Below are 27,918 nucleotides of genomic sequence, written 5' to 3'. Positions count from 1 at the left end.
GTAATTGTAACACAATAAGTATCTATATGCTTAAAAATACCTAAACATAGAAAAGGTACATGTGAAGGATTAAGACAGTACTGTACACCTTTATAGACTTTATAAACACTGTGCACTTAGGCTTCTTTATATAAAAATGTTTTCGTCAATAATAAATTAACCTTAGCTTATTGTAACTTTTTAACTGTGTAAACTTAAATTTTTTTTTTTAACTTTTTAAATCTTGTAGTAACACTTAGCTTAACACTTTGGGAGGCCAAGGCTGGCAGATTGCTTGAGCTCAGGTGTTTGAGACCAGCCTGGGCCACGTGGTGAAACCCCATCTTTAAAGAAAGATAAAAATTAGCCAAGTGTTGTGGTATGCACCTGTGGTCCGAGTTACTCAGGAGGCTCTAGTAGGAGGATTGCACTGAGCCTGGGAGGCAAAGGCTACAGTGGGCCGTCCGTGATAGTGCCACTGTACTCCAGCCTGGGTGACAGAGCAAGACCCTACCTCAAAAAAAAAAAAAACAAAACACAAATACATCATACAGCTGTACAGAAATATTTCCTTTCTTTATATCCTTATTTCAAAAGCTTTTTTCTATTTAAAAAACTTTTTTTTTTAACTTTTTAAACATTTTTGTTTAAAAAGATGTAGCTGTCATCTCCTATAGTAACAGTACCCTTTTGAAATACCTCCTAAAGGACCTGCCTGATGCTGTTTTAGAGTTAACTTACAAATATATATATAAGGCCAGGTGTAGTGGCTCACGCCTGTAATCCCAGCACTTTGGGAGACCGAGGCAGGCGAATCACCTGAGGTTGGGAGTTTGAGACCAGCCTGACCAACATGGAGAAACCCCGTCTCTACTAAAAATACAAAATTAGCTGGGCGTGGTGGTGCATGCTTGTAATACCAGCTACTTGGGAGGCTGAAGCAGGAGAATCGCTTGAACCTGGAAGGTGGAGGTTGCGGTGAGCCGAGATAGAGCCATTGCACTCTAGCCTGGGCAACAAGAGCGAAACTCCATCTCAAAAAAAAAAAAAAAAGTAAATAGAGAATACTCTAAATCATTAAAAGTATAGTAAATACATAAACTAGTAGATGATTGTTTATTATCATGTACATATGTACTGTATATAATTTTATGTGCTAAACTTTTATATGATTGGTGGCACAATAGGTTTGTTTACACAGGCATCACCACAAACACAAGTGCAAAGGATGAGTAATGCATTGATTTATGACATTACAACAGATACGGCATCACTAGACAGTAGGAATGTTTCAGCTCCACTGTAATCTTAGGGCCACCTGTGGTCATATATGCAGTCTATTGTTGACCGAAACATTGTTAATGCAATACAAGGTCGTACCACTTTATCTGACCTCTCTTCTTCCTGTGTTCTTTATTCTATTGCTAACTGTTTAGTGTTTCCATTTTAATCAGCCTGTTGAAAATGTTAAATCACTGAGAATGTCTTGAGAATGAATTTCTGCTGAGATACTTGTTGCAATTAGGGCAACTCGTAAATATTTTTCTCAATAGAATTACTTATTGAAAAACGCTCTAAAAATAGATACAGAACTTTTTATGCTGTGTGACTTTGAACTGATAAAGTCATATTGGCCATATTTTAATTTATTATCTATATGACCAAAAGGATAAAGAATTAGAAAAGTGTATTTTGTTTGATTAGGATGGTGAATACCTGGTTTGTGTGCTTACTTTTTTTCTAATGTCTATTTATTAGTATCTACTCTGTGCCAGACACTGAGCTAGGTGCTGTGCCACAACTGATAGGCTTTTGGGGGGAATTTTCAGTTTTTAATATGTAATGTTACTGAAGATGGAGCTCGTGGTATAAATATTTTGAAGTTACTTATAAACTACTCTTAAAATGCCCCTCTATGTCTGGGTGCAGTGGCTTATGCCTGTAATGCTAATGTTTTCGGAGGCTAGGTGGGAAGATTGCTTGAGGCCAGGAATTCAAGACCAGCCTGGGCAACATAGTGAAGCATCCTGTCTCTACAAAAAAATTTTAAAAAGTAACTTATCTCTGTAACAGGGTAAAGTAATTCTGCTTGTAAATGTCTCTTTCAAGAGATATTGAAAAGTGGTATTTCTCTCCCTTTGATTACTCTGATACTTCATATTTTGTAAAGAGAATGAATGGATTTTAGCACTTAAAAGTCCAGGCTCTAAAAGGGCATTTTTTAAAGATGAAAGCCATGCAGTAAATAATTTGCTAATTTCTTTGGTTCATACAGAAAATAACTTTTACTTTACTACTCTTCTGGGGCTTTATTTTCTAGTAAGCTCAAATAGTAGGATAAGCCCAACATTTAAAAAAGGACAGACTGATTAACTAAATTTTCCGGACAACTTAAGAAAATGTTTTCATAGCAAGAAAACCCAGGGAAAGAATCCCATTATAGGATTAAGATAATGTTTAAGTAATTTGAAAAAAGTATAGTTACATGCTTTTAAACTATATATAACTGTATTGGGTTTTGTCATGTTTACAGAAACTGTCTAATCTAGTCATAGAGCATCGTTTGCAATGTTTTTGCACTTTCTAAAAGTCTGCTTCTTGGCACTTGCTCGAATTTCATTCAGAATTAGATGTCCTTCATCTCTGTTCTACTGTTACCTTGTATGTACTACTGTCACGATACAGAGAATTGTAATTTTCTGTTTATTTGGCTAGTTATGGTAGTTGTAGCTTCTTACAGGCAGGAACTTTATCTCTGTATCCAGAGGAGCTAGCTAGTTTCTTGGAGAGCCACTCAGTGATTATTTGTTGAATGTATGAAGATGAGTATGCTACTTGATTTGGCTGTTTTAAAAAATCCCTTTCTAATCTTTAGTGAGTTTAATTCCCTTTTGAAATAGACAACACGTGATAGATCTCATTGGAATCGAAGTGTTCGATTAACACTTCCCTCAATAAAAACACTCTCACCTTCCCATTTTCTTCTGGATATTTTAAAAAACATTTTTAATTTTAGAACCATTTTTAGATGTGCAGAAAAATGGACAAGGTAGTACAGAGAGTTCCCTTGTGCCCCATACCGTTTCCTCTGTTACTAACATCTTCTAGATTTTAAAAAATTGTGTCATCCAATCACTAAATGGTAATGTTGAGCTAATGTAGAAAAAAACAGAAAGGCTATTGATTTATGTCATATAAGTAAATCAGCAGAACTTATATTTCCTTTTCATGAAACGAGTAAGGGAGATAAAAAGATCCAAGTAGTTACCATTTTCTTTTCTTACTATTGAATTGTGTTTGAGAACTGAGTGGATGTATGGCCACATAAAGTATGATCAGCCTCATTTAGAGATTTTAAGTGTAGTGGTTAATGGAAAGTTTGACACCTATTAAAGTGGCAGGAGAGGCAGAGTGGTTGGGAGAGGCATTGCTTGTGATCCTACTACTCTTGATACAGCCATTCATTTTCTTTTCTCTATGAATATGAAACATCCTATGAAGTTATAGATGGAAAAACAAGGGTAAGATAGGTCACATCATAATTTACTGATGGTAGTAGAAATTGTTAGTAACATAATAGTAGAAAACTATAATCATTCTCAAAAATGAAAATTTTAGTTCCTATTAATATTTCAAATTGGTAGCATGTTTTTCTATTAAGACGACGTATTTGTCTGTTGTCAGACTGCTATAAAGGACTCCCTAATACTGGGTAATTTATAAAGGAAAGAGGTTTAATTGACTCACAGTTCAGCATGGCTGGGGAGGCCTCAGGAAACTTATAATCATGGTGGAGGGGAAGCAAACACGTCCCTCTTCACATGGCGACAAGAAGCAGAAGTGCTGAGCAAAAAGGGGAAAAGCCCCTTACAAAACCATCAGAACTTGGGAAAACTCACTATCACAAGAATATCAGCATGGAGGTATCTTCCCCCATGATTCAATCACCTCCCACTGGGCCCTTCCCATGACACATGGGGATTATGGGAACAGCAAGATGAGATTTAGATGGGGACACAGCCGAACCATATTATTTTTCGCATCAATATCGTGTACTATTGTATTTTGATTCTTTATTTTGTCAATAGAAGGCAACTTTCTAGCATTTGTGTTATTCAGGCCTGAATTTTTATTTATTATTTTTTGAGATAGAGTCTTATTCTGTCACCCAGGCTTGAGTGTAGTGGTAGGATCTCAGCTCACTACAGCCTCTGCCTCCTGGATTCAAGTGATTCTCCTACCTCAGCCTCCCGAGTAGCTACGACTGTAGGTGCACACCACCATGCCCAGCTAATTTTTGTGTTAGCAGAGACGGGGTTTCTCCATGTCGGCCAGGCTGGTCTCAAACTCCTGACCTCAGACAGTCGGCCTGCCTCAGCCTCCCAAAGTGCTGGGATTACAGGCATGAGCCACTGCACCCAGCCATGCATGAATTTTTAGTTCACTACTCCTTTAGTTGTAGAGGCTTTTCAGACTTCCAGAAAAATCCTTTATTGAAATATAGATATATTTTTGGGGTGGTTACCCTATAAGCCATTATCAAATACCTCCTTAGTCTAAAATCAGTTATTGTACTAATAACTGTTAAACACAGGGCACGGTGTTAATGTTCCTTGATTGGAAGTGAGAAAGATAAAGGTGTAAGAGATAGGCCCTTTTATTCACCTATAGGACATCAGGGCATAGACATTAAAATATAGTCATCCTTTGGTATCCATGGGGGATTGGTTCCAGCACCCGCTGCAGATACCAAAATCCATGGATGGTCAAGTCCCATAAATAAAATGGTGTTGTATTTACATGTAACTTACACACATCTTCCCATTTACATCACATCATTTCTATTTTATAATAACTAATACAATATCAATGCTATGTAAATATATGTTATACTACAGTGTTTAGGGAATAATGATTAGAAAAATGTCTGCACGTATTCAGTACAGACACAACCATCTGTTTTTGTTTTTGTTTTTTTTTCCTGAATAGTTTTGATCCATAGTTGGCTGAATTCTGCTAAATGGGAAATGAATGATACAAGTAATAAATACTAAAGGAATTTTATTTTTAATGTGGATTATGGTGTTAAGGGAATGCTTTCTTGAAAGAAGTAATTTGAACTGGTCTTTGAAAGGTGAAAGATACAGATATGTAAAGAAGGGGATGGTCATTTCACTTCATGGAGTGGGCTTGGAGGGCTAGAGAAAAGACAAGAAATGATGGGAATGTGTGGCCTATATGAAGAATAGTATTAGGTTGGTACAAAAGTGATTGCATTTTTTGTTAGTAAAAGTATGGTACCAACCTAATACAACACCCTCTCGCCATTCTTACTGCCTCTGTTTGTTGTTGTTTGTTTGTTTTTTATTTTAAAGTAGTGGAGCTCTTCAAACAAAATCTTTACAGATGCGTGAAATAAAAACAAAAAGTAGAACTGCTTTAATTTAATGCAGGGGCAGGACCCTGAGCCCTGCTTCACAGCTCCTTTTTACTTCCCCAACCTCTAGTCCCACCTTTACAGTCCTTGAGATACTGTCTCAGTATCCCTAGGATTCCACAGAGCAGTTTGAAATGCAGGAAACCAGGTAGAATGCATAGTAGCAAATGTAAAGTCATGGAAGTTTTGTTATCAATGGTACTTACGTATCAGAACTATCTTATTCATCTTTGATTCCACAGCTGTGGCACGTTGTAGCCAACCTGATGTTTGTCAAATTGCTATGATTAATCACGATTAAAGCTATATATTAGCAAGGATTATAATGCTTAACATATTAGGTGTCCTTTTGAGGGGGGATAACTAAACATAAGGCTTTTGTACAATGGGATGTAGGATAAATGCCAGGAAAAGATGAAGTAAAGAACACATTGGACAACTGAAATCACACCAAAGCAAAATCTCCTCTTTATTTAGTTTGTGCCTAGTCCTTTATAGTAGGATATACCACCATTGTTTACCATAGGTTTGAATACATGTTAAGGCTCTGACTTGTCACCAGAGATTTTTCTTATTAGCTCTCTTGGTCACATTGCATTTTGAAATATTCAAAATGTTTTGGTGAAACACAGCTTTGCAAATAATTTATCAGGCTTTCAGGATCATACTGGTCATGGATTAGATGACATTAGTATCATCTCAATCTGGTTTTTGAGATTTGGTCTGTAACTTGACATTTGTTGGTTTTCACAGATAATTGAAAGCTAACTTCTGTGTTTAATAGCGATTATGTACTTTTAAAACAATTGTCTCTTGAATCATTAAAGTTATTTTACTTTTAACAATTTTCTTTTCAGTCTGATCTTGTGGATCAAAGTATATTTAATTTTATCCCAGAAGGGGAACATTCAGAGGTTTATAAAATACTCTCTACTCATCTGCTGGAAAGTGATTCATTAACCCCAGAATATTTAAAATGTAAGTAGTAGCTGTTAAGCAAAAAAGTCAAATGTTATATTTGGTAGCACTATCCTTTTGCAAGTTTATGAAAAATACAGACTTCTTTAAATACAGCATTACTCCATATGCCCTGTTAGGTCCTTTTTCAATATTAAAATATATATAAGATGAAATTGTGTCCATATTAAAAATCTGAAATCTATTTCAGAGTATATTGAAATCCCATCTTATTTGTTATAATAAATCCTGGACTCCCATTATGCCACAAAGCTGTATTTTATGCAAAAGTGAGACCTAGCAATATATTGCTACTAATTTATAAATAAAACCTTACTGTATTTAATGAGGGAAAATTAAACTTTCTGATTTTCACCATTGTTAACCAATTGGAAAAAATTTCTGTGTTTCTCTTAAAGTTATTAAAGATAAATTATCTACTTTATTAATTAAACAGTCATTTGTTAGATGTATCTAATTTGCTGGGCACTTGTGCTGTATCATAAAAATATCAAGAATAGTGAAAATAGTTCTCACCATCAAGAAACAACATATTATGGTAGAATCAGGCATTTCTACTAGGTCCATTGACAAATTGATTTCACCAGAGTACCTCATTTTCTTCATATATTACCCTGTATAAAATCCAGAATTGTTACAGCACTATATTTGGCCATTAGCTATTAGATACCTTATTGAATCACCTTTTTCTTTGTTTTTAAATGTGTCTCATCTGCTAATACATTATCTTAAAGATTCTTTGTGTTTGAATCCTCAAATTCTATAGCATACTGTCTAAAAATTAAGATACACATACGCCCACAAATTTGTATGTATCTATAACTTTGATAAGAGTGGATGGCCTTTCAGCGAGAGTTGAGAAAAACTAGACTTGGAGAATTCATTTGAAGCCTTGTTTTAAAACCAAGTTTATATGACATTGACCATTACTAGGCCACTCTAGTCTGGTACTTAGAAAGATTTAGGCTGGATATAATAGATGCCTACAATTAGTATTTGAAGCCATGGATGGAATGGTATTGCTTGAGGTAAATATATAGAACGAGGAGAGAAGAATTAGAAAGGTGGAACCCAGCCAGGTCCAGTAGCTCACGCCTGTAATCCCAGCACTTTGGGAGGCTGAGGCGGGCAGATCACTTGAGGCTAGGAGTTTGAGACCAGCCTGGCCAACATGACGAAACCCTGTCTCTACCAAAAATTAGCCAGGCATGGTGGTGCGTGCCTGTAGTCCCAGCTACTCTGGAGATTGAGGTAGGAGAATTGCTTGAACCCCGGAGGCGGAGGTTGCAATGAGCCAGAATCACACCACTGCACTCCAACCTGGGCGATAGAGCGAGACTCCGTCTCAAAAAAAAAAAGAAAAGAAAGGTGGAACCCTTTGGAGATAGCAATAGGAAGACAAAGGAGAAGGCGTTTGCTTTGAAGACCCTACTAAGAATAAAATTGGATGGAGAACTAAATAAAAGCCTTTTGCAGAAAGAGCTTAGGCTTCTGCTTCCAAGAACAGAAATGAAAATGGCAAGAATACTTAAGAAAAGTCTTAATTAAATGGCTTGTTGATCTCCTCGTTAAACAAGTGATATACAGAAGAGTTCTTTCCCCAGAAAAAAGAAAGTTTCGTGCCAAAAGAATAGACACAAGTTAAAACACAGGGAAAACTGCTTAGAAAATTCGGTAGGTCATTTTGGCCATAATGAAGTTGAGGTACAGGTGGTGTAATTTGTGTTGAGAGAAGGAATAAGGAAAGAATTATAAAGGTGCTTATAGTTCATCCTAAGGAATTTGAGTTTTATTTTTTACAGAGTAGAGAGCCAGTGAAGGAGATTTGGGTAGTTTTGTTGTCTGCAAAAAAAAGAATAAAGAAAGAAAACCAGGTAAATAGTGGAAAGTTTGTTTGGAGAAGGCTAGGAAGAAAACTTGCAGCGGTGGGTTGCCTACCCCAGGCCTGCGTGGCTTCTGCTTCATAAAGAGGCTCTGAGTCTGAGAGCTGAATAAGAGCCCTGGATTTCTCTGTCATAGTGGCTCAACTCAGGCTGTGCTCACCTGACCTGCAGATTTCGTACTATACAAATCAAGTGATAGCTTTATGGAGTTACTCCTCAGTTTCATTCCTAGAGTTCAGTTAAACACAACCAGAGATCTTATGGATCATACCATTCTGATGACAAAGCTGGCCCTGCTGCCTGGTACAGTAACTATAACTGTAACGGCTATTCTGTGTCATGGAGGTCCAGGTCTTCATTGCAGTGGAAGCATCTTTCACCAGCATCTCTGGCCTAGAGAGAGCAGCAGTACCTTGCTTATAAAAGTTGCTGCCACTTTCATCATCTGGTTTGGGAGATTAAAAAAATCACTTAGGTAGAAAATTTTTAAAAGAACCAGACTGGAGACAAAAAGGAAAACCATATAATCCTAGCAATAAAAGTAAGGATGGGCTGAGCACAGTTGTTCATGCCTGTAATCCTAGCACTTTGGGAGGCCAAGGTGGGCAGATCGTTTGAGCCCAGGAGTTCAAGACCAGCATGGGCAACATGGTGAAACACTGTACACAATAAAGAGAAATACAAAAATTGGCTGGGTTGTGGTGGCACATGTCTGTAGTTCCTGCTACTCAGGAGGCTGAGCTCGAGGATCACTTGAGCCCAGGAGGCAGAGGTTGCAGTGAGCTGAGATCATGCCACTGTAGTCCAGCCTGGGTGACAGAGTGAGACTTTGTCTCAAAAAAAAAAAAAAAAAAAAAAAAAAAGGAAAGGATGGAGAGGAAAGTATATGACTGTTAAGTGTGTAAACTCAATAGAACTTGTTGTGATAGGCTCAGGTGACCAAGTGACTGAGAATCATCAATGGGGAATATTGAAGATAGTTAAATTTTGAACCTATTAGGTTAGATGATAAAGCCATCTATGATGATGTTAACAGAAGAATATAAGCTTGAAGTAGTGAGCAAAGAAAGGTGTTACTAGTCCTTGAGTACTGAAGTAGTACAGTGAAAGTAGTTATAAGTCTAAGAATAATAGGCAAGACTGAATCAGAGTGGCAGAATGTGGAGGCATAATGAATACATATTTCGGTTACCTAGATGCAAGGTAATTTGCAACTACACTAAATTGGTGGGCTTCCTTTGTGAAATAAGTAGCAGGTCTTGGTGACAGATTCGGTTTGGGACTTGTGATGGGAAGAGAAGAGACCAAATTGATATAGTTCCTAACTTGGGAAATAAGCATACATAGACGAAGGGAACTTGAAGAATGATAAATTCACTTTCAGATATTTTGAATTTAAGTTACTGATGGGACCATCAAGTACAAATGTCCTGAAAGCAAATTATAGGAAACTTTGTCTCACATAAAATGCTAGAGTTGGAGAGAGAGATTTAGGATCAGAAGAACCTTTGTGAAAGCCCCTAGTGTGAAAATGGATTAGCAGAAGATGTAGGAGTAGTCAGTAAGGTAGGAAGGTAAGTTTATGCTGTGGGAATGACAAAGCATGACTTTAAAGAAATGGAAATGAAAAACCATTGAAGTTAACAATACAAATGTTAGTAATCTTGAGAAGAATAATTGCTGTAGAGGTGTAAGGATGAAAGCCACAGTGTGTGAAGTTATGGGAAATGAATATATGGAAAATGGAGCCCATAATGAAAAGGAAGGAGATCGATAATACCAAAATAATTAGCAAAACTCCTTTGAGATGGAAGACTGAGCAAATTTAAAAGTAGATAGTAAGGATCCTTGACCAGGTGCAGTGGCTCTCGCCTATAATCCCACCACTTTGGGAGGTTGAGGCAGGAGGATTGCTTGAGCCCAGAAGCTTGCAACCAGCCTGGGCAACATAGTGAGACCCACAAAAAATTAAAAACTAGCCAGGTATGGTGGCTCACATCTGTAGTCTTGGCTACTTGGGAGGCTGAGGAAGGGGGCTCACTAGAGCCCAAGAATTCAATGCTGCATGAGCTGTGATCATGCCACTGCACTCCAACCTGGGTGACAAAGCAAGATGCTGTCTCAAAAAAAAGAAAGTAAGGACCCAAAGGTGTAGATGCTCAAGGAATAAGGAACAGTGATGTGGCCCGGGTCCTAGAGAAAATAGGAAAGACTATAAATAGTAGAGATGGAAGGATTAGCTTTAGAACATGAAGCAAAACTTTCCTTTGAAAGTAAGTAAAGAAGGAAAAGGATGAATAGATAAAAATAGGAAAACATTAAGTTGTTTGCACCAGAAAATCTGTTTTCCCTGTTAAAGACAAAGTGAGGTCCTGTCCTGAAGTTACTCTGCTTTGATGAACTAAATGTCATTGACGACTTCTGTTGGGGAAAATAATGGTTGTAAACTTACACAACTTTTATGATCTTATTTTATGTGGTATATCATTGTTTTATATCACAAATATGTGATTTTTAAAATCTCTTTATTTCAGCAAAAAATCAGTTAGAATTCTGTTGTCATATGCTCCGAGGAACAATAGACCCAAAGGAGCCATCTACCTATGAATATGTAAAGTTTATAGGAAATTTCAAATCTTTAAACAGTGGTGAGTTAAAATGCTTCTCTCACAATGTGTTTCAACTTGTTATTTTTCTATGCTCTTAAAGACATAGATGTTTGAATATCAGTAACAACTAGGTTTTGCTTGCATAACTCACAATACCTTTTTCCCTATTGTTTTAGTATCCTCTTCAGCACACAATGGTTTTGAAGGAACTATACAACGCACACATAGGCCGTCTTATGAAGATAGAGTTTGTTTTGTAGCTACTGTCAGGTTAGCTACACCTCAGTTCATCAAGGTATGTTTCTAATTTTATTTCCCTAAGGGGATTGCAGTTCATATGCTGAGAACTGCCTGAAACTTTCTGCAGACATTGAGGTGGAATGGCTTTGAGTCATTAAATATGCATGATAATACTTTTGAAATGACAAGTTATCAAGACACTCATTAAACTGTATAACTAATTTTTTAGTATATATCCTTTGCAGTTAACCAGTGATTATTATATATCAATATGCCCCACTTTTGTGGAAGATTTTGGGATCCTTTTGTGTATGGTTCATTATTAAAAGGGAAAGTCCAAAAATCTAGGTTTTTGGAATCTTTATTTTTAGAAGGTCACTTTTAAATTTTTATTTGGAATGTACAAGTGACTCTTTACTACATATAACTTACCTTTTCAAATGTAAAATTAAGTATTTTGTTTTTATTTCCTGGGCCCCACAAACAGATGATTAGTAGGGAAGTGGAAAAGTGAAATAGTTCAACCACTAGAAACTGAATGGAAAGAGGCAGCCAGGCTAAGATTTAAAATTTAGGCGGGGCCAGGCGAGGCAACTCATGCCTGTAATCCCAGCACTTCGGGAGGGCAAGGTGAGAGGATTGCCTGAGCCCAGTAGTTTGAGACCAGCCTGGGCAACATGACAAGACCCCATCTCTACAAAAAATACAAAAAATTAGCCAGGCATGGTGTTACACACCTGTGGTCTCAAGTTACTCAGGAGGCTGAGGTGGGAGGATCATTTGAGCCCAGGAGGTCGAGACTTCAGTGAACTGTGTTTGCATTTTATTTTGAGATGAGTCTCACTGTCTCAGATAAATTTGGGGAGACATCTTAGTATAGGACAAAGTACTGAATTTTTAGAAGATCTTAAACCAGTCTTGCTCTGTTTGTTTTAATCTTATGAAATAATAGTTGTTAACGTTTGAGTGCTTACTACATGCTGTATATTTTACATGCATTATCTCATTTAATTCTTATGACAGCCCTATAAGGTAGATGCTATTACGATCCCTCATTTTACATTATAAGGAAACAGAGGCTTAGGGAAGTTAAGTTACTTGCCCAAAGTCTCAGCTATTAGTGATGAAACTGGGACTTGATTCTATTAATTAATAATTATTTTTTTCTCAAAGCCCAACCTCACAACTATTACAGTGTGCTGCAGGTCATTCAGGGACACAGAGGCAGGATGGAATACATTGTTTAGTATGACTAGAGTCTAGGGTTAGTGTGTGGAGGGGGAAGAGATAGTGGGAGGTAAGGCTACAAAAGTAATCAGAAACCAGAAATAAAATTTATTTCTTGTTTATTTCTCCATGCTGAAGAGAGTTTAGCACAAGGAACCATTAAAAGTTTTTTAGCAGGGAAGTCATATAATATTTGAGTATTAGTAAGGTAATTGTAGCCCTAGAAGAGAAGATGAGTTGAAGGACAGGGAGACTAGTGAACACTGTAGCAAATCAGTGATGGCAGGGGTCTAAACCAATGCACTTAAGATGGATGAGATGGAATTGATTTTTTAAATACTTAGATGAAATGGAAAAGATTTAGTAGTGGCCACTTAGATAGTGAAAGGTAAAAATGAAAGTATGTTTTAACTATCAGATTTCTAGAAACTGGCCACCATACATGTATAGAATAATATGGAAGATTGTGTGACTGGGTGTGAGGAGTAAAGCAATTAGTTTATTTTAGGACATACTGAATTTGAGATGTGTGAGGACATTCAGATAGTTGGAAATAAGGATCTGTAATTCAGGAGAGAGGTCTGAATTTTGAGTAAGTGTTTATAGGCATGTGTGAATGGAAAATGTGTAGAGTGAGAAGTACCCACCCAAAATCTTGCATCTAAAGGTTATTTATTACCACATTCTTTAGTACTGGAAAAGTAAAATGTATTAACTTGTTTAGAAGGGCCTGCATTTTAGCTTATGCCTAGAATCTCAGCACTTTGGGAGGCTGTGGTAGGCAGGTTGTTTGAGCCCAAGAGTTGAAAACCAACCTGGACAACATAGTGAGACCCCCATCTCTACAAATAAAAATACAAAAATTAGCCGGGTGTGGTGGTGCATCCCTATTGTCTCCGCTACTTAGGATGCTGAGGCAGGAGAATCACTTGAGCCCGGAATGTTGAGGCTGCAGTGAGCTGAGATCACACCACTGCACTCCAGCCTGAGTGACAGAGTGAGACCTTGTCTGAACAAATAAGTAAACATATACATACATACATAGAAACAACTAACTTGTTTAGGAAAAGTTATCTAGTAATGACAATTTATTTATTTAACCTCCACCTCCTGGGTTCAAGTGATTCTGCTGCCTCAGCCTGCTGAGTAGCTGGGATTACAGGCACCCGTCACTGTGCCCTGCTGTGTTTTGTATTTTTAATAGAAATGGGGTTTCACCATATTGGCTGGGCTGGTCTCGAACTCCTGACCTTAGTGATTTGCCCACCTCAACCTCCCAAAGTGCTAGGATTACAGGTGTGAGCCACCGCGCCTGGCCATGACTTTTATTTTTATATGTAGCAATATTTAATATTCTTAAGGACACAAAGTATTTATAAATTTTAATTATTTGTTTGTAGGAAATGTGCACTGTTGAAGAACCCAATGAAGAGTTTACATCTAGACATAGTTTAGAATGGAAATTTCTGTTTCTAGATCACAGGTAATTCCTTTTTTAATTCCATGGAAAGGTAATAGTCATGTTATATAATTCTTAAAATTAATGGATTTCAAGGGGAAACTCTTTTTTAAATTAAGACTTTGAAACCTGTTCCCATTTTTTGAAAAATAAAACCTCCCCCGCCCCAATTTTATTTCTAGTTGGAATATTTCTTATTATGGAAAAACTTATAATAATGATTTTTGTGTGTAATTTAGGGCACCACCTATAATAGGATATTTGCCATTTGAAGTTCTGGGAACATCAGGCTATGATTACTATCATGTGGATGACCTAGAGAATTTGGCGAAATGTCATGAGCACTGTAAGTAGATTTTAACATTTCTGGTGATAATAACTTTTATATAAAGAGAAGTCGCATCCTGAAATTATAGGTCTAAGACACAGATTTATAATCATTTTCATATTTTTGAAATGTACTAAAAGATTTTGCTCTGTGTATATAACCAATCTAGTGGGAATCATTGATCAAGTTTAAATTAAACTTGTTCCTATTTTTATAATAAGTAGAATTTCATAATATAGCATCTGATACACCTTGTTCTGAAGCATGTGAGCTCTATATCTGGAGTAAGAGAAGTAGATTCTTTTGAAAATTGTAATATGTCAAACTTTTGGAATATTGTTTCCTAAATTTTGATTTTGAGGCATGTGAATCTTTTCAGGAGCTAGCTACATGTTTGGAAAATCTGTTTTAGAAAGCTCATAGTAAGTGCTTGGTGTTACCTGCTTATTATTATTGTTGTTAGAGCAGGAGCGTTATCATCCTTTGTGCCAGGCACTGTTCTAAATCCTTTACATCTATTACCTCCATTATTCTCCGTCACAGTTCTAAAAGGTAGATACTATTATTGTCTTCATGAGTAAGCTGAAAACACAGTAAGGCTAAATAATTCGAATTACCCATAATTTCATAGCTCATTGGTGGCAGAGACAGGATTGGAGCCTAGGCCGACTCTTTTATCCATGTATTTATTTTAGAAGTTTGTTTTAATGATGAGGTTTGTCTTAATGATATGTTTTATTTGCTTCTCTGATCCTCCTCCCAGATGCTTACCCTCTTGAGTGTTCACTAAAACCTAACTAGATATTTTAGACTTTTTCATGACATTTTATGCTGCTTTTATAAACCTCTGTGTATGAAAATGAAGCAGGTTGTATAATAGCATTAACTCTATGGAAAATTTTCAGAGTAAAGTCATTTCAGCACAAAAGATGTGGGCATTAAGTGCCATGATGTCGTGTAAAGAGCTGATACCTGTATTAACTAGCTGGGTAACTTTGGACAGCAAGTTTGTTTGTAGACCTTGATTTCCACCTTAGAGAGTAAGAGGCGGTGGTGGCGAGGTAGGGGGAGTTGGGGGAGAGATTGAGAGATCCTTGACCAGCATTTCCTAAGCTTTGTTCCACCAAATATTGGTCCATACAAAAAAGACTTTTTAGTCAAGGAAGACAGGGAAACACTTCATAATCCCTCAGAGAATCTGCACGTGCATTAGCATACTGTAGGTTTTGAGAAAACTGAAGACACCTATTTAACAGAAAGTTTCCCAAATTAATTTAACTACAAACCCCCCCCCCTTTTTTTTTTTTGAGATGGAGTTTTGCTTTGGCACCCAGGCTGGAGTGCAGTAGCACGTCTCAGCTCACTGCAACCTCCACCTCCCGGGTTCAAGTGATTCTGTTACCTCAGCCTCCTGAGTAGCTGGGATAACAGGCACGTGCCACCATGCCTGGCTAATTTTTGTATTTTCAGTAGAAATGGGGTTTCACTATGTAGGACAGGGTTGTCTCAAACTCCTGACCTCAAGTGATCCGCCCACCTCTGCTTCCCAAAGTACTGAGATTACAGGCGTGAGCCACCACACCCAGCCCAAAACCCATTTTTTTTGCTTAATATCTGTTAAAAGGCTTCAGAACTTAAAACCTACAGCACATGTTTTGGCAGTTACTGCACTCAGTTACTTTAGACAGTGAAGTTATTTTGATTTTGGTTAGTTAAGGTTTAAAATTAAATACTTTGAAGGTTCTGTACCTGCCAGAGTAGCTAGGAGAAAAAACTCAGGGGTGATTATTTATTGTTATTACCCTCTGTGTATCTAGGCAGGAGGAAGTCAGCAGTGTGAATTCTTAAGTATTTGGAAGTTAATTGTGTATGGAAAGGTTGTAAGATCAGCAGTGACTAGCTCTGAGTTGGGCACTATGGAAGATCTGATCATTGCTTGGGACCTTAAACTAGCTCTAAAGAATAACATTTTCATATTGACATATATGTTATCAAAAGGCCTGAAAAAGAATAGTGTATGTAAACTTAAATGTAAATGATAACTTTTGGTTAAAAAACAGATTCTTTGTAACTAATATGAATTAAAGAAAAAATATTTTTCTATTTTCCTTTTAGTAATGCAATATGGGAAAGGCAAATCATGTTATTATAGGTTCCTGACTAAAGGGCAACAGTGGATTTGGCTTCAGACTCATTATTATATCACTTACCATCAGTGGAATTCAAGGCCAGAGTTTATTGTTTGTACTCACACTGTAGTAAGGTAATAATTCTTTTAGAGAATTTCTGAATTATTGTAACATCCTATGATGATTTTGGCAATGTAACTTTTATGCGTAACTTGTTAAAGAACTACAAAGTGCTCTTTTCTCAACTTCTGATACATCCTTTCAGTGTTGCTATAAGCATTATATATAAATATAGGAATGCTATAGATATATAAGGCTTGATACAAGTTTTGCGCTTTACAGCAGAAGTTATTACTGTCATTTATGTAGCAGTGTCAGTCATGTAAAAGGAAAACTGTAGGTAGATAAGCATACACTTCCTTTACTTAGTTTTTCTTAATTTAAGTATTGTGGGGTTATGGATCATTTACAGCAGTGTTTGAAACTTTAAGATACCTAGAAAAATGCAAGTTAAATTAAGACATTACAGGTATATTTTAGGTTTGTATAGCACATAGCAAATAGTCTAGATGAGCAGATGAGACACATAACACTAAATAGTTACAACTGTGCAGTATTTTAAATGAATGACCAAACACTAAAATTTGATTATTTTTTCCATTTGTAGTTATGCAGAAGTTAGGGCTGAAAGACGACGAGAACTTGGCATTGAAGAGTCTCTTCCTGAGACAGCTGCTGACAAAGTATGTTTCTTACAATTTAAAAAACATGATTTTTAATTTCTCTCCAATGAAAGATGAAACTCGAAAATTAATAGGAAAATTATTTTTCAAATACTTTATTTCCTCACTTATAACAGGGATATGATTACTACTTATTTTTAATTTAGTATTTTAGAGTCTCACCTGCCTCTAAAAAGAAAATTGGATGAGAGACATATCTGATCTCAGATTAAAACTACCATTTATTCCCAGTGATGTACTAGTCTCTGGCTAGGTTATTTATATGAATTATGAAATATAATTTACACTTCAGATACTTTTATCTGGTAGATAATACCCCCACTTTGAAAATACTGAAATTGGAGTTTCAAGAGGGGAAAAAAACCTCCCCTAAAGACACTGGCTGGGAAATTATAGTCAGAATTTGAACTCTGGTTTCTTTTTTGTTATATCAGGTCAAAAGTGTAGTATATTAGTTATCTGTAGCTGTGTAACAACTAACTCCAAAATTTAGTGATATAAAACAACACACTTCTTATCTCCTAGTTTGGTGAATCAAGAATCCAGGCACAGTTTAGCTGGGCCCTCTACTTCAGATTCTGTCATGAGGCTGTAATCAAGGTGTTGGTGGGAGCCACAGTCATCTCAAAGTTCAACTGAGGTGGAATCTGTTTCCACCTCACTTAGTGGTTGCTGGCACACAAGTTCCTCATGGGCAGTTGGACTGAGGGCCTTGGTTTCTTACTGGCTGAAGGCTATCCTCAGTTCCTTTCTAGGTGACCTTTTCCATCAGAGCAAGCATGCAAGATGAGCCAGGGAGAGAAACTACAAGTTGGAAGTCACAGTCTTTTGTAACCTAATCACAGAATTGATATTTCACCACTTTTGTCTATTCTATTCATTATAGAAGGAAATCAGTAGGTCCAGCCCACACTCAAGGTGGGAGGATTATACAAGGGCACGAATACCAGGAGGCAGGAATTGTGAGCCATGTCAGAAGTTGCCTACCACAGTATTTTTGGACCTGCAGAAAATAAGTGGAATGAAAAGAGTCAAAAATCTATATAAAACTTGGCTTAAATAGGCAGCATTCCAGGGGACAGTATGGTGGATGTCATCCAGTCATTCAACAAATGGGTACATTCTACCCAGCATGGCTCTAGATGCTGAGAATACAGCATTGAATAATGCAAACAACTTCCCTGCTTTCATAGATCCGAAATAACTTTTCGAAAGAGGTTTTGTATGTTTAGAAGAAGAGGATATAGTATGTTTTGGTAAAAGACATTATTTTCTGAGAAAAGTTCTTAAAATCTAGGGTTTCTTGATTAGGGGACCATTATGAAAACTTAAGTAATACAGAGATTAATTATCCTTCTTTTTCCTTCATGCAAAGATTCAATCCTAGTAAATCCTGAATTGCCCTATTTCCAAAATACACTCCAGCTCTGTCTACTTTCTCACCATATTTACTGCCAGCATCATGATCCACCTGGGGTTTAGGGACAAGGTCCTTCTGAGATATTTTTGAGAAACTTCAGTGTGTGGATGGTTTAAAAATCGTGAGTCTTGGCCGGGCGCAGTGGCTCAAGCCTGTAATCCCAGCACTTCGGGAGGCCGAGATGGGCGGATCACGAGGTCAGGAGATCGAGACCATCCTGGCTAACATGGTGAAACCCCGTCTCTACTAAAAAATACAAAAAACAGCCGGGTGAGGTGGTGGCCGCCTGTAGTCCCAGCTACTCGTGAGGCTGAGGCAGGAGAATGGCATAAACCCGGAAGGCGCAGCTTGCAGTGAGCTGAGATCCGGCCACTGCACTCCAGCCTGGGTGACAGCGTGAGACTCCGTCTCAAAAAAAAAAAAAAAAAAAAATCATGAGTCTTGATGGGATCACCAAGGGGATGGGTATGTCTTGGAGCACTCCAGTATTAAGAGGTGATGGAGACAAGGAAGAGTCAACAACAGGGGGGTAATAACTAGTAAGTTAGGAATAAAACCAGGTAGTTACTTAGAAGACAAGAGTATCAGTGAGGAGTGAATGATCAGCTTTATCAGATTCAGCTGAAATAAGTTAAATTTTAGATGAGTGCTGAGAACTGAGCATTGACTTTAACATTAAATTCATTGGTGATCAATAATAACAGATTTTGTGGAGTAATAGTGTGGGTGAAAGCATGATTAGAGTGGGTTTAAAAGAGAATTTTCCAGGATGGGGGAATTAGGGACAGTGAATAGGGAGGGGTTTTGCTACAAAGAGAAGAGAAATGGGGCAGTGGTAGGAAGGGAAAGTGGGCTTAAAGGAAGTTTTTGCTTTTTTTTTTAAGTTGAAAGAAATAACAGCATGTTTGTATACAGATGAGAAGGAGATGATGGAGAAAGAAACATTGGTGATGGGAAAGATTAGTGTCGCTTTATGAAACTATGACACTAGCTCCTGGGCTTAAGCAGTTCTCTTGCCTCAGCTTCCTGGGTAGTTGGCATCACAGGCATTCACCTGGCTTTCTCCCCTATGTTTTCTTCTAAGTGTTACATAGTTTTAGCTGTTAACGTTTAGGTCTGCGATTCATTTTGAGTTGATTTTTTGTTGTTTTTGTTTTTTTGTGTTTTTTTTTGAGATGGAGTCTTGCTCTTTTGCCCAGGCTAGAATGCAGTGGCAGGATCTCGGGGGACTACAACCTTCGCCTCCTCGGTTCAGGGGATTCTCCTGCCTCAGCCTCCCAAGTAGCTGGGATCACAGGCACCTGCCACCATACCTGGCTAATTTTTATAGTTTTGGTGTAGAGAAGGGGTTTCACCATGTTAGCCAGGCTGGTCTCAAACTCCTGACCTCAGGTGGTTTACCTGCCTCAGCTTCCCAAAGTGCTGAGATTACAGGTGTGAGCCACCACACCTGGTCTTGAGTTAATTTTTGCATACGGTGTAAGAGATTCCAACTTCATTCTTCTTCTGCTTTTTTTAAATAGTAAATGAAGCCAAAACTTTCTGGCTATAACACATAAATTTTCATTTCTTTACATGTGTTTGTACATACAGGTACTTTTGCCTTGTTACAGACAAAAACTGATTTTTTCGTTGTTGATAACAGTATTGTGAATTTGAGATCTCTGAACTGAACCACAAGAAAACATTTATTTTACTCTGTCTCCTTAGAGCCAAGATTCTGGGTCAGACAATCGTATAAACACCGTCAGTCTCAAGGAAGCATTGGAAAGGTTTGATCATAGCCCAACCCCTTCTGCCTCTTCTCGGAGTTCAAGAAAATCATCTCACACAGCAGTCTCAGACCCTTCCTGTGAGTACCCTTACTTCAAAGCAGACTTCTTTAAAGTAACTAAACTGTTAGTTACTTATCTCAGCATTTCTCATCAAATGCTTCTTTAAAATTATAAGTTTTTACATTTCTGAATTATATTAACCTTTCCAGTGAGTTAAAGGCACGTTGCCCACTTTTAGCAAAGAATTAAGTTCTTCAAGTAGCCTATTAAAATGTGTAGGTGGTAATGGTGGTGGTGGTGTTTTTAATCATCCCTCAAAAAGAAAGGCAACTATTTATTGTGTTTTTTACTGTAGGGCCAGTAAGTGTTCTTAGGTTTGCTTTTTGAAAGTTTTTTTTATTGTCTTCTCTTTATGAAGACTCGTATAATTGTCATTAAATTAGTAACTTTTTGTATTTAAAGTTTTCCTATTTAAAATATTTTCTTTGTGCTCATAAAAAGATAGAAGTAACTATATTGAATCATCTGTCATGGACTTCACTTTTCATTGAATGGTTTGGAAAAATAATTCAAAAGCCATTTTTATTAACTGAAATGCATTTTGAGATTAATCTTTTTTTTTTTTTTTGAGACGGAATCTCACTCTGTCGCCCAGGCTGGGGTGCAGTGGCTGGATCTCAGCTCACTGCAAGCTCCGCCTCCCGGGTTTACGCCATTCTCCTGCCTCAGCCTCACGAGTAGCTGGGACTACAGGCGCCCGCCACCTCACCCGGCTACTTTTTTGTATTTTTTAGTAGAGACGGGGTTTCACCGAGTTAGCCAGGATGGTCTCGATCTCCTGACCTCACGATCCGCCCGTCTCGGCCTCCCAAAGTGCTGGGATTACAGGCTTGAGCCACCACGCCCGGCTGAGATTAATCTTTAAAAAGTATATTTTACAAAGTACTAATGCTCTTCTGATTTTGTTGAATGACTTCAGCAACACCAACCAAGATCCCGACAGATACGAGCACTCCGCCCAGGCAGCATTTACCAGCTCATGAGAAGATGGTGCAAAGAAGGTCATCATTTAGTAGTCAGGTAAGCTCTTCAGTGGATATTCTTCTGAATAAAAATTTATTAAGAGGGGAAAAAATGATCTAAATCTTCAGAAATTCATTGATTTGTTACCCCTCTTTGTAAAGATCAAAATAGTTACTGATATGTGACGCTCAAGACTTCCCTTTTTTGTGTGAAGTGGTTGTCATGTGTATCAGTCCTTTCAATTATTTTTCAAGTAAAATGTTTTTTTTTTTTTTAATTGTGGAAAGCTCATAATTGATAACTGTTTTATGTCTGAGTTCAAGTACCTATTGTCTTAAGTCTGGCCAGCTTTTATTGAGAGCTTGTTCAAGGTGTACTATAGGAAGTTCCTTGGAAAATAAAATATATATAGGGAACAGGCCTTTCCAGTATAGACGGGAAGACATAACTGTATTCAGCTAACAAAAATATGAGGCAAATGGTAAGTTTATTAATATGAATATCATATTGATATTTCTGCTGGAAGTACTCATGTATGGGAATGAGAATCACTTCAGTGTTATTTTTTATTTTGCTCTAGTCCATAAATTCCCAGTCTGTTGGTTCATCATTAACACAGCCAGTGATGTCTCAAGCTACAAATTTACCAATTCCACAAGGCATGTCCCAGGTATTTTTTGGTTTTTGTTTCAGTTGCATATTTGAAAATGATAAATTGCTTTTAAGCTAATGTAATTTTTTAAAAAAAATCCATGCTTGCTGGCAAGCACCTGTAAGCACAGCTACTTGGGAGGCCGAGGTAGGAGCACATACGCACACACACACACACGCACGCACGCACATATATAATTATAGTTACAGATGCAGTGAATCTTAACTGGGGCCATTTAGAATATCTGGGGACATTTTTGGTTGTCGTAATGATTGTGGGGTATCACTGGCCCTTAGTGAGCATGGTCCAGGAATCCTAATTATCTTTCAGGATGCATGACAGTCTTGCACAACAAAGAATTGTCTTGCTTAATATGCCATAACACTCCCTCATTGAGAAACACTATAGACATAAAGATATTAAAGATGAAATGTAGCTGTGCATTTTGTTGTTCCAGTGAATACTGGAAGAATTGAGTAACTTTATTTGTATATTCATTCTTTCAGTATTTATTGAGTTCCTTGTGTGTAACAGGCATTGCAGATGCTGACAGTACAAATATAATATCTATACTAAAAAACCATTACATCTAGAGGGAACGACAGATAACTACAATTCCACATTATATTGCCTGTGCTGAAGGTATATAAGTTGATATGTAAGCACATTGTGTGAATCCTTAATGCAATCTGAGGAAGTGAAGGAAAACTTTCTAGAATTGTTTCTTGGCCTAAGTTCAGAAGGAGGCCTGAAAGTGGAAAGTAGCCAGAAAAGGGGGGAGTAATTCCAAAAGTGATGCTGCGTTACTTTGGAGCCTAACTTCCCAACTTGTAATTTATGACTCTGTACTCTTTCAGTGCCTCAAACACATTAAAAATACTACGGAGAAATAGTATTTTTCTTCAACTTTTCTGTTTTGTTTGGCATTAAATATACCTTAACTTAGCAGGTCTTGATTTCAAGGAATGATCATTAATAATAGGTAAAAACAGTATTTTTTTAAAAATAGCTCTCTCTGGGCCGGGCGTGGTGGCTCACTCTTATAATCCCAGCGCTTTGGGAGGCTGAGGCGGGTGGATCACCTGAGGCAGGGTGTTCGAGACCAGCCTGGCCAACCTGGGGAAACCCCGTCTCTACTAAAAATACAAATATCAGCCGGGTGTGGTCGCGGGCACCTGCAATCCCAGCTACTTGAGAGGCTGAGTAACGAGAATCGCTTGAACCCAGGAGGCAGACGTGGTAGTGAGCCGAGATCACGCCACTGCACTCCTACCTGGGCAACAAGAGTGAGACTCCATCTCCAAAAAAAAAAAAAAAAAAAAAAAGGTCTATCTTATATGGTTATTTAAGTTATACATATATGATAGGAGATACGTACTTTCTATATTATTAGTTTTTTAATCTCAGGATTCTAAAGCATTTCTTAACATTTTATGGGAATATTTTCATGAAATAAAAGATATGTACTATGTCAAAAATGTTAGTAAGCATTCATATCTCACATTTTGTTCACTAATTAACCAAATGCTTTCCCTCAGTTCTGTGGTTTTACTTCCTGTTATCCTGCCTTCTGTGTTTGTTACTATTTTCTTTTTGTACTTGATAGAAATCCTTTAAGTGATAGCAATATAATGCTTGTCCAAGGGTACAAATAACTTTAGTTATAATAAAATAACATTTGTATGATATAAATGTAACTTTTTTATTTTTTAATTTTTTGAGACAACGCCTCACCCTGTCTTCCAGACTGGAGTGCAGTGGCGCTATCTTGGCTTACTGCAACCTCTGCTTCCTGGGCTCAGGCGATCTTCCCTCCTCAGCCTCCCAAGTAGCTGGGACTACGGGTGCATGCCACCACACCTGGCTAATTTTTATATTTTTAGTAAAGACGGGGTTTCACCCTGTTGCCCAGGCTGGTCTCAAACTCCTGGACTCAAGCATTCTGCCCACCTCAGCCTCCCAGAGTCCTGGGATTACAGCTGTGAGCCACCATGCTTGGCCATAATTATAACACATTGTCTAATTTAAAAAAAAAAAAAAAAAAAAAAAAAGCTTGAGGGAGTTGAGGTACTAAATTAATTTATATTTTCTCAAGCTAGTATAATATAATATATGATATGGTCTGGTTATTGTTAATTTCCGAAATCAAAGTTGTGTGCTCTGAAATGTAATTTAGTATCCCGAATACAAACTATTCAAGATGGAGTTAAAAAGCTTTGGATGGGAAGGACATTTCTCGCTTTTACATACAGTTCACTGTAAGAGGCTACTTTAAGACTCTTTAAGACAGATTTCCTTCCAATAAAGAGAAACTCTTCCTGCTCTTACACTGTATCATGTACTGAAAATTCATGGGAATAATTAAAGAGCCTGTGTAGACTTAAGAGATGAATCACCAAATGTGGCTAAATTATAAGTAGAAGAAAATAGGAGCTGCTCATGACTCAAATAGAGAAATAAGATTGAAAACATAATTTTATTTTCATTCATGTATGTGTTTGTTCATTCATACTTGCCTAGTCTTTAAAAGCCCATGTTCTATACTTACCTGAGGATAGTTTCCATTGAAGATAGAAGTGAAAATATTATTATTGGTTATCTGTCAGATTTTTGCAACTTTGAGTAATTCTACTCATGTACACATAGAGGACATTCTAGGGATGACAGAAATTGATACAAATTAACTCCAGGTGCAGACTACTTTTTCCTTTGTTAAGGGGTAAAAATGAAGCTAAGAAGTTTAAGTACGACTGGGCACGGTGGCTTGTGGGAGGATTGCCTGAGCTCAGGAGTTCAACACCAGACTGGGCAACATGTGAGACCCCATCTCTTAAAAAAAAAAAAAATTAGCCGGACATGGTGGCATATGCCTGTAATCCCAGCCACTTGGGAGGCTGAAGTGCAAGGATTGCTTGAGCCTGGGTGGTTGAGGCTGCAATGAGCCATGATCACACCACTGCATTCCAGCCTGGGTGACTCTGTCTCAAAAAAAAAAAAAGTAGTTAAATTTTTTTCCAGTAAGTGATAGCCACAATATGAGCTCAGGTCTTGTAAATCCAGGGTGTATGTGTAATCAGTCAATATCCAGTCAGAAGCCAGAAGCATACCGGAAATTTGAACAGGAATAATATAAAAAAGTATTAACGGTAACACAGATTAACTCCTAAAAGAAGTAAAGAGAACCTAAATAATACAGGAATAAGGCTAGGTGTGGTGGCTCATGCCTGTATTCTCAGCACTTTGGAAGACTGAAGGAGGAGGACTGCTTGAGCCAGAGAGTTCAAGAGTAGCATAGGCAACATAGGAAGACCCTATTTCAACTATATATATATGTTTTTAATTTTTATTTATTTATTTTGAGACAGAGTCTCGCTCTGTTGTCCAGGCTGGAACGCAGTGGCGTCATCTCGGCTCACTGCAAGCTCTGCCTCCCGGGTTCATGTCATTCACCTGCCTCAGCCTCCAGAGTAGCTGGGACTACAGGCGCCCACCACCACGCCCAGCTAATTTTTTTTTGTATTTTTTGGTAGGGACAGGGTTTCACTGTGTCAGCTAGGATGGTCTCAATCTCCTGACCTCGTGATCCACCTGCCTCGGCCTCCCAAAGTGCTGGGATTACAGATGTGAGCCACCACACCTGGCCAAAAAATACATTTTTGTATTAGTCAGGTGTGGTGGTGCATGCCTGTGGTCCCAGCCACTGGGGAGGCTGAAATGGGAGGATCTCTTGAACCCAGAAAGTTAAGGCTGCAGTGAGCCTGGGTGACAGAGGGAGATCCTATCTCAAACAAACAAACAAAAAAAGAATATAGAAATAGCAGATGCAGAGAGCAACCACTCTGTAAGGCAGATGGAGAGTACCCAAGGAAGGAACATACTTAAAAGACTCCCCCCAAACTGCCAACCTCCTCTCCCCCCATGCCAGGCTAAGACACAGATCTTCTTGGGGCAGATGTGGCTATAGCAACTGGGTAATAGAGAAGTTCACTGACATGCTGCAGATTAGAGCTAGAGAGCTGGAAGCATCAGCTGGGGTACTGGTAAAGCTTTCAGGGAAGCTGCCCGCTAGGATGTCATTGAGACTTGCTGGAAAGCCACCTGCCGGGAAGCTGACAAGGCTAACTGGGAAGCTTCCCGTTGGCTTCCCGACATAAGAGCAAGAAGGAAAAGCACCAGAACCAGGAGTTGAGCACCTTTCTTGGCAGTGTCCCTCCAGCACCACCTACTGATGTGGATAACTTTGTGCCTGCTGGCAAAGGAGAAATATTTTGAAGGTCCAGGTCCAATATCACAAAGCAGAGCAAGATGGGTGGATTAGGAACTAAGGGGCATAATCAGCATAGCACCCTTCACTCATGTTACACTGCTTACTTTTCACATTGCACAATTATAAGGAGTAAGTAATTCTAAAATATTTTGTACTTTTGCCATACGTGGTACTTCAGTTTCAGTTTTCAGCTCAATTAGGAGCCATGCAACATCTGAAAGACCAGTTGGAACAACGGACACGCATGATAGAAGCAAATATTCATCGGCAACAAGAAGAACTAAGAAAAATTCAAGAACAACTTCAGATGGTCCATGGCCAGGGGCTGCAGGTAATTGTTATATTTGAACACAAACAAAGCATCCCATTCACATTTTGGATTTCTAGCAAAGTTAACTTTTCTTAATTAAAAGTGAGATGCAAGAGATACGTTTTATCAATTCAGTTAAATATTCACTGGTTACCTACTCAGTATGATTATACTTTACAGTCTCTAAAGATAATTCATTCCTGAGGGTATTTCTGTCAACATCCTTGTTTCTCCAGTCATCTTTTTTACCAGTCCAAATTTTAGTAAGTTTGAATCCATAATATAAAAATTATATTTTACATCAAGTTTTAGGTACCTCTTGGATACAGAATTTATAAATCAATCATCAGTAATATTTTTATTAAACTACCAGTATGTATGATTCAAATTAGTCTTACATGACCAACCAGCAGGGCCACTCCAGGAGACTATGACTTTGGTAAAGGGAAACGGGGTGAAAGCTACTTCTGTCTGATGTTATAAAGTATAAATGATAAGTGATACAGAGCTGTCAGTCCACAGACTGAGTAGCACCGAGTTACACTTTTTCTAACAATTGGAAACACAGAATTAAGATTAACTGAAAGATTGAATATGAAGTTTCGTGTTTTATTCACTAATTATTTATTGCTAATTCTTCAAAGTGACTTAACCTTGTTAGTTGCTTTTTAAATGTACTTTGTAGCTTGATTTTTTTTTTTTTTTTTGAGACGGAGTCTTGCTCAGTCACCCAGGCTGGAGTGTGGTGGCGCCATCTCAGCTCACTGCAAGCTCCGCCTCCCGGGTTCTCGCCATTCTCCTGCCTCAGCCTCCCGAGTAGCTGGGACTACAGGCGCCCGCCACTACGCCCGGCTAGTTTTTTGTATTTTTAGTAGAGACGGGGTTTCACCGTGTTAGACAGGATGGTCTCGATCTCCCGACCTCGTGTAGCTTGATTTTGCCTTCTTTTTAATGCTCTCATTCTTCTTTTCAATCTACAAAGCTCATTTTAACATAATCTTTATTTTTAAAGATGTTTTTGCAGCAATCAAATCCTGGGTTGAATTTTGGTTCTGTTCAACTTTCTTCTGGAAATTCATCTAACATCCAGCAACTTGCACCTATAAATATGCAAGGCCAAGTTGTTCCTACTAACCAGATTCAAAGTGGAATGAATACTGGACACATTGGCACAACTCAGCACATGATACAACAACAGACTTTACAGAGTAGTACATCAACTCAGGTAATGTTACTGAGCACAGCGGGCTATGGAGTGGTCAGTGTTTGGAATGCACACTATTGCTGAAACAGAAATAAAGCTCTAATGATAAAATATCATTTCAAAATTTAATCATATTTAGAAAGTATAGCATTGAAAGTGATCATGAAAATGTTTTGTGCTAATCATGTTAGTATCAAATATTTTCAGCTTTTTTTTTTTTTTTTTTTTTTGAGACAGAGTTTTCCTCCTCTTGCC

At 37.9% G+C, this 27,918-nt stretch overlaps 1 protein-coding gene across 16 annotated transcripts in view; it reads left to right on the top strand.

The window, feature by feature from the left end:
- LOC105463534 (clock circadian regulator) overlaps nucleotides 1–27,918 on the top strand; it is a 120,534-nt gene that overhangs the window by 77,067 nt on the left and 15,549 nt on the right. For 15 of the 16 annotated variants that reach the window (XM_011710685.3, XM_011710698.3, XM_011710690.3 and 12 more), the window contains 12 exons: nucleotides 6,274–6,394; nucleotides 10,812–10,925; nucleotides 11,063–11,181; nucleotides 13,754–13,836; nucleotides 14,052–14,158; nucleotides 16,256–16,403; nucleotides 16,937–17,012; nucleotides 20,143–20,284; nucleotides 21,187–21,287; nucleotides 21,811–21,900; nucleotides 26,328–26,480; nucleotides 27,472–27,684. In XM_011710685.3, the coding sequence (XP_011708987.2) occupies nucleotides 6,274–6,394; nucleotides 10,812–10,925; nucleotides 11,063–11,181; nucleotides 13,754–13,836; nucleotides 14,052–14,158; nucleotides 16,256–16,403; nucleotides 16,937–17,012; nucleotides 20,143–20,284; nucleotides 21,187–21,287; nucleotides 21,811–21,900; nucleotides 26,328–26,480; nucleotides 27,472–27,684 (1,467 nt within the window). The remainder of the gene's footprint in view (nucleotides 1–6,273; nucleotides 6,395–10,811; nucleotides 10,926–11,062; nucleotides 11,182–13,753; nucleotides 13,837–14,051; nucleotides 14,159–16,255; nucleotides 16,404–16,936; nucleotides 17,013–20,142; nucleotides 20,285–21,186; nucleotides 21,288–21,810; nucleotides 21,901–26,327; nucleotides 26,481–27,471; nucleotides 27,685–27,918) is intronic. The other variant, XM_071093376.1, reaches the window with a different exon arrangement.

Source organism: Macaca nemestrina, chromosome 3 (assembly GCF_043159975.1).
Source record: "Macaca nemestrina isolate mMacNem1 chromosome 3, mMacNem.hap1, whole genome shotgun sequence".
Classification (NCBI taxonomy): Eukaryota; Metazoa; Chordata; class Mammalia; order Primates; family Cercopithecidae; genus Macaca; species Macaca nemestrina.
Note: the sequence above shows the minus strand (reverse complement) of the source record. Positions and strands in the feature narration are given on the sequence as shown.